Source organism: Arachis duranensis, chromosome 8 (genome assembly GCF_000817695.3).
Source record: "Arachis duranensis cultivar V14167 chromosome 8, aradu.V14167.gnm2.J7QH, whole genome shotgun sequence".
NCBI lineage: Eukaryota > Viridiplantae > Streptophyta > Magnoliopsida > Fabales > Fabaceae > Arachis > Arachis duranensis.
In genome coordinates, this window is record NC_029779.3 from 36,429,072 (window position 1) to 36,436,686 (window position 7,615).

Genomic DNA, 7,615 nt, shown 5'->3' on the forward strand with positions numbered 1-7,615 from the left:
TACATATGTATACATACAATTAAAAACTTTTAATATAATTACAGATAGTTCTATATAATAATCAATTCAGAATTTAGAAAAGAATAACTAGCTAATTTATCAAATGATATACATAAAATAATGTTAGAAAAAAAAAACTGTTGAGAATTTCGTGAACATTATTCCTTCGTTTCATTTACCCTTCCATTTACCGAATCGTACCATTTTGTACACCATTAGTTATCTTACTTATTATATGAACGTGCTACACGATTTATATGGCTGTTAGCCGAATACAATTAAAGTATAATTCGTTTATTTTAAGGTACATACCTTTTTTTTTAATGGATTAATTTTGAGGTACATTAAGTGGTTAATAACACACTACGTTATCTTAGTAATAACTAGGATAGTAAAAAAAAAAGTTAAATTTTCTTCCCTGGCATATATATAAAGATCACACACTCTTCAATCACAAGCCACACCAAAACCTCATCATCCGTAGCCTTCAGAACTACCATACATCACCATCATCATATCAAAGCCTTCCACTTGAAGCTGAGTCTATCTCACCTTTCAATTTCATCCATGGAGTTAGACCATGCTTTGGACTTCGAGGACTACTTCCCTTCCATGATTTCGCGCCTCGGCGCAGAAGGGTTCATTGGGGAGCTTTGCAATGGGTTCAGTCTACTTATGGACGCACACAAGGGGTTGATCACGTTTGAGAGCTTGAAAATGAATTGTTCCTTATTAGGTTTGGAGGTGAGGGATGATGAGCTGTTGTGCATGTTAATGGAAGGTGATTTGGATGGAGATGGTGCCCTAAGCCAAATGGAATTTTGCATTCTCATGTTTAGGCTTAGTCCATGCTTGATGGATGGAGATGCACCTAAATTGTTTACTCAAAGTGTTGATCCCATGTTAGTATAATTTAATGTAAGTGTTATTACTTATTAGTATCTGGTCTAATTGAATTGTGCTAGCTTCTATATGTTTATCTTCATTAAGTTGGAAGGAAGATTTGTATTTGTTTAGATATATTATATGTATGTATAGTAGAGTATTTTTTATGGTCATTAATAAGGAAACTTTCAATAAGAAATTATTGATGACTATCAAGAATACTTTACTAAAATAGTAATTTTTTTTAACAACTAATATATGTGAAGAGTACTCATTTTTCTTGTAGTGTATGTTATTTAGTGATATTAATTAAAATTTCATCTTTCAAAAGTAAGATAATAATTGAGACAAAAGAACATGTATGTGTATGTTGATGTAAGCCTTAATTAATCCATATGATAATTCACAATGTTCTGTATTAATTAAAATAGATTTTATAGTTTATGTGCTATCCAACTCTTTCAATATAGTGATAATTATAATTATTAGAAATTGCTTTATGTGTATATGAATTCTATTTTGGCGTCATGAAATAATACACGGACAAAGAAAAAAAATTCTTTTTATTTTTTATTTTTAGGATTTTTAATTTGAATTTGAATGAAAATTTAAGATATAGTATAAACTATTTCTTTTTTTATTGCAGTGTAAAGTATATATTTTTATTTTTAGAGTTTTTAGAAAATTTTAAATATATTTAATATTTAATTTAATTTAATTATTTCATCTTTAACGTTTAAAATAAATTTAATTTTATTTATATAATTTAAATTTAAATTTATATTCCAATTTTATCTTCTTCTTTTTTCATTTTTTTCTCTTCTCCAATTCTTTCATTATTACTACCTTCTTTTATTTCCTCTCTACACAAATATGACTACCATATCAACATTTCCTTTCTTCATCACTCTTGTCTTAGTTATTTGCTAATTCAAAGTATTTATTAATTTATCGAAATTATTTTGCTGAACCAAGAAAATGAAAAACATAGAAATTTAATGGCATCACTCCTTAATTGTCAAAATTGTATCCCCATCTCTCAAATAAAAAAAAAATTCCATGGCTTGCTCGTCAATACCATGGATCAAATATACAAGCATTCCACACGAATATACATCTAATGAATTGACCTAAGCTTCACTAATTAAACTATAATCTGTTTGCACCAACTCAGAAGAGTATCAATATGCATGTAAATGATGTAACAATTAGATAGTAGTTATTTTTGTGTTAGTTGAAGAAGAAAAAAGGTGGCGGTGATATCGAAAAAATTGAAAGAGAAAAAAAGAAAGTAGAAGATGAGGAAGTAAAAGGTGAAGAAATTAAGAATAAAATTTAAATTTAAATTTTAAAATTAAAATTAAAATTTAAAATTAAAATTTAAAATTAAAATTAAATTTTATTTCAATCATATCCTTTATATTATAAATTTTAAAATTAAAGTGACAAAATATAAAAATCAAAATAAAAAAAATGCGTGCTCCAATAATACATTGGTTATTATATAAGATTCATATCTTTCAAGTATACTCCTCATTAGAAATAAAACAAGTGCTTGATAATAGGTAAAAACATTTATCAAACAAGTGCTTCTTTACTGTGGCCATAACCACTCAAGTTATTATCCTAAACCATAATCATTAGTTTTGCTATGTGACCACAGAATTGAGCACAATAATCATTGTACTACTAAGTAAATGATGAGTTCAATTTTACACAATTCTTTAACATGCATGTGCTTTCTACTCATCATTTTATTATATATGCCCTATTTTTTTAATTTAAAAAGAATGAGATCAGATCAGAAAAATTTGTACTGCCATAAATGCAACCACAAAAAATATAAAAAAAATTATCAACAATTAAATTTAATTAAATAAATTACTAAAACAATGCGAAAATTATTCTATCAATATACTGAAACTAAGGTATGTAAGTTAATAGTAAATATCAAAGTCTAAAGCATCATCTAATTAACTAGATTGATATTATACTAAAATAAATAACATATTATTTAAAAATAAAAATATATAATATCTAAATATTATATTTTCTGAGCATTATTATCATTATCTTTATCTTCATTTTCATTATCACTCCCACAATTTCAACTGTATAATAATCAGAGTGACTTAATTTATTTTCACCATCTTTATTATTTTACAAATGTAAAAAAGTTGATATTCGTAACTTTTCAATTAGCAAATTCAATTTACTCTTTCTTCATTTCTTCCTTACTAATATAATTTATATTAGCTCAATGTGATATTGGTGCTGTTTGATAAGCATTGCACAAAAGCTATATATGTGATACACACATTATGTATATTCTAACGAAACTAATTTAATACTGAAATAACTCAATTTAAACAATTTATTATTTAATAAAAAAATGTTAAATTCAGTTCTAAAATTTAAGAAGTGTATTTGCTGAATTTTTTTATTTAGTACCGAGTACTCACTCAATTAAAAAAATTATAATAAATAATAAATTAATTTTTAGTCTTTTTTATTTTTATTTCTTAATGATAAATAAAAATAAATGTAAATAAATAATAAATTAATTTTTAGTCTTTTTTATTTTTATTTCTTAATGATAAATACAAATAAATGTAATTAATTATTTTAAGGTAATAATAATTTATTTTATGTTTGATACTGTATGAAAATAAATTATTAACTTAATAAAAAATTTAATAATTAAATTCATACCTTTAATAAAAGTATAATTTTATATTCTAAAATATTAAAAATACATATTAAAAATGAACCAACCAAATTTATTTTTATTATTTTCAACGGTTAAAAATAAATTCTCTCGCTTTTCCTAATAAGATATAAAAAGTTGAGAATAAAACTCATTTTCATAAAATAAAAATAGAATTTGAAAATAGAAAATATTTTTGCAAATTAAACCTATCAATCCCTAATATGCCTAATAACTAAAGTTAATTTTCAAAATATATTATATAACATCAATTTAAGCTATATTTGCAGAAAATGAAACTCGTAAAAACAATTTGCAAGTAAATTAAATTCACAACTAACTCCGTAACAAACTTTTTTGCAACTAAACCTTTAGCAATGAAATTCAAAGAAAATTTGCGGGTGATAAAAGTTGCAGCAAATTCTGCAACAAAATTTTTTTAGCTAAAATATAGAATGAAATTTGCTATAAAATTTTCATGAACTGAAATTTGCAACAAATTCTGCAATAAAATTTTTGCAACTAATTTCGCAGCAAACTTTACGGTAATGAAAGTCACAGCAAATTCTACATCAAAATGTTTGCAACAAAATTTACAGTAATGTAATTCGAAACAAAATTTTTAAAAAAGTTGATTCGCAGCTAAATGCGCAATAATTTTCTCACAACTAAATCATCAAGAAACAAATTCACAACAAACTTTGTATAAAAATTAAAATTTGCAGCTAAATTCGCAAATTCTATTGCTACAGATTTTACTGCAAATATGACCCAATTTAACCTTTTTGTCAAATTATTTACAGATTTTGTTACGAATATTTACTTACAAATTTTTTTCAACAATAATTCATAAATAATATTTTTTACCTTCTGGTATAAAAAGTAGCTACAAAATTTGCTGCAAATTTTGAAATTTGGACCTAGTAAAACTTTGGCATATTATCCATGCATGATAAATTTGCAACAAATTAAATTTCTGCAAGAACAATTGTAAGTGACATCCACAACTATTTTACTATTTTTTAGTAGTGGACTCACATTGTAACAATTCTAATTTTTGTATTAATGTGAGTTTTTTCTAAAATAATATTTTAAAGCGATTAATTTTATTATGATGAGTCGATTTCGAATTTTGAAATAAAATAAATAGTAATATAATTTTATTATTATCTTATTTATTTATTTTACTTACTCTATTTATAATGAAATTTAGATAATAATATTAATATTATTACTTTTTGAAGTGGTACTTGAATTAGTGTTTGAGGGAACGACAATCTTTTTCTTACTTTCTTAGTGCTTGTGATCTGGTACACTTGTAAAAACTGAATTGTATAAATTCAGTAACATGTATGTATATTATTATTATTATTATTATTATTATTATTATTATTATTATTTTTAAAAGAAAAAGAAAAAAAGAGGGGGGGGTGGCCGAATGCCTTAGGAAGTAGAGAAAGAAAGCTAATGGCTTGGATTCATGTATGTATATGTATAACGTGGCTTTAATGTGTATAAGTATGATATAATCTTGACACCTCATGAACTTTAATCACCACCAATACCATCTTTACTTCACTTTTCATTTCATTCACTGAGCATTAGGAGAAAAGAAAAGAGAGTGAGACCGATGCTTCCATGACAGAACCGTAAAAACCCTTTAACCTTCGGATTTTGATTTTTTGCGATTCGTAACTCCAATAAAAAATTTAATTTGATAAAAGTATTTGTGTCTTTTCTTTTTATACGTTGGCGTTATTTTTGTCCGGTAGAAATTGACGGTGACATAACTTCTCTTTCTCTCGAGCTCGGCTAATTGGAGTTCTAGGAAGTACAGACGATTTTTGACGTTTTTCTCTTTAGCAACTCAATCAAAAAGTTTTTTCAAAATTTTTATTGATTTTAAATTCGTACGGAGATAGAATTTTGGTAAATTTAATATGAATTAAATATATTCTTGATGTGTGATTGTTGGTTTGACGATTATTTACTTGAATTTGAGTGATTTTGTGCTTGAAATTTTGTTGAATTTCGTTAAATTTGATGCTTTAAAGTTCGGCCATTATAGATTCGATAAGAACTGAACTGTTTTTGATGTATTTGAGGGTTGTTGTTAGATTTGAATATTGAAAAAATTGATGAGATTTGATGGTTGAAAGATTAAAATTAAAAGCTGTAAAAAATTCGTAACCGAAAAAGAATTTAAAATCAAGTATATATTTTAAAAGATCACAAGAGGAGGTTGTATTTTTGAAAAGAATAGTTGTCACCAATACAAATTTTATTTTTGAATATGAAAATGTAATTTGATAAAAGATCGGGGTTAAATTTATAATTATGTAAGTTTTCGGGTATTTTGGGAAATAAGTAAAGTTTAGTGGTAAAATGGATATTTTATAAAAGTTCGGGTTATTTTATAAATATGAAAATAAGTGAGAATTTAAATATAATTTTGTAAAATATTAAGGTTAAGAACAGAATATTAAAGAATTCGTGACTTATAAAGTAATTAGTAAAAGTTTTAAAAATAAGGTTTTATAATCTAAGTTTTAAAAGGAGATTATAAATATTATTTTAAATACTTTTTAAAATTAATCATTTATATTAAAATAAATCATTATTATAATTAGTATTTATCAAAAATATTATTTTATAAGAATATTATAATGTGTAATATTAATGAGTAAGCAAGCAAGCAAAATAATCCTAAAAGTTTTGGAGAATGCAGATTTAATTAAAGAATTTTATAATTCTTTTTTAGAAGACACTTAGGGAGAGGGCGAGGGAATAATGCGAAAATAATTTATATTATGGAATAATAGGAAAGAAAAGAAGAAGAAGAAAGAAAGAAAAGGAAAGAAAAATATTAAAGAAACTTCTGCCACAGAAGAGCAGAGAGCAACGATTAAAAGAATCTAAAGAACCTTTGCCACAAGAGAGCAGAGAGTAGGAATAAAAGAAACAAAAGAAAAAACGAAACGAAAAGGGGATAAGTAGAAGTATTGTTTGGCCTTGAGAACGAGCTGAGATGATAATGTACATGCTGAAAACAAGCAGAGATATAGTGGTGAGTTCACCGATAATTGCTTCTTGAGATACATCGGCCAATTCAGGGGATGGTCGCACCTGTAAGACAGAGGTTGCTTATAGAGGTTATTGATACATATATTGGCCAGAGACAGCCTTACCTGTAAGACTGAGGTTGTTTACAGAAGTTATGTTTGCATACATCGGCTCAAGAGAATCGCACCTGTAAGACAGAGGTTACTTAGAGAGGTTATGGCACTAAAAACCAAAATCAGACAAAAGTTGCTGAGTTGCGTCTAGAGCGGGTCGAAACCGGCAGATGAGCTCATTACTTGCACTAGGGATAGACATGCATCATGATTGTTTGAGCATATCTTCTATGAATTCTGTTTTCTGTAATTGTCTATGTGTTGTGTTTGTTTTCTCTTTATGTTCTTTAGTTATTGTGTTTAATGCGTGATCCAGTTGTTGCCGCTGATTGGGTATAGTATTAAAACGGACTTAACTAACCACCCCGACCCTACTAAGAACTCCCCAGTTCTTACCCCTACTCTTTCTCCTTCAGATGGAAATAGGAACTCTAGTTAAGATTACCCCTATACATACGAGGACCCAGCAAAGAATATGAAGGTGATATAGATCTCGTCTTTTGGCTGCAATGATCGATCAGAGATAGTAAGAGTTGGTAGCGTGTTTTGGGTGGCGCCTACAGTGTAGCATAGACATTTTGGTTTAGTCTCTCACTTTTGGATATATCCACCGAGAGATTAGGAGCTGTAAATAATGGCTAGACTAAACCAAGTTGGGTTGGTCTAGTGGTTAGCTCACTAGTCCGCTTAAGCAAGTGTCGGGGGTTCGAATCCCGCCTTGTGCATGCAGCAACCCATTGGCCAGCGGCAAACCCTTAAATGGAGCTCAGTACCGCGGCGGATTAGTCATTGGCCTGCCGGGCTGGGGGATACCGTGGGAAACCAAAAAAAAAAAAAAATAATGGCT

At 27.2% G+C, this 7,615-nt stretch overlaps 1 protein-coding gene across 1 annotated transcript; it reads left to right on the forward strand.

The window, feature by feature from the left end:
* The first annotated feature begins 468 nt into the window (after window positions 1–468).
* LOC107462489 (calcium-binding protein KRP1) lies at window positions 469–1,047 on the forward strand. Its single transcript, XM_016081091.3, has one exon. The coding sequence runs from the start codon at window positions 568–570 to the stop codon at window positions 910–912; it is 345 nt and encodes a 114-aa protein (XP_015936577.1). The 5' UTR covers window positions 469–567; the 3' UTR covers window positions 913–1,047.
* The last annotated feature ends 6,568 nt before the right edge of the window (window positions 1,048–7,615 follow it).

Bases quoted from the DNA above. Each gene is read 5' to 3' on its own strand.
- LOC107462489 (XM_016081091.3), top strand. From the start codon at position 568: ATGGAGTTAGACCATGCTTTGGACTTCGAGGACTACTTCCCTTCCATG.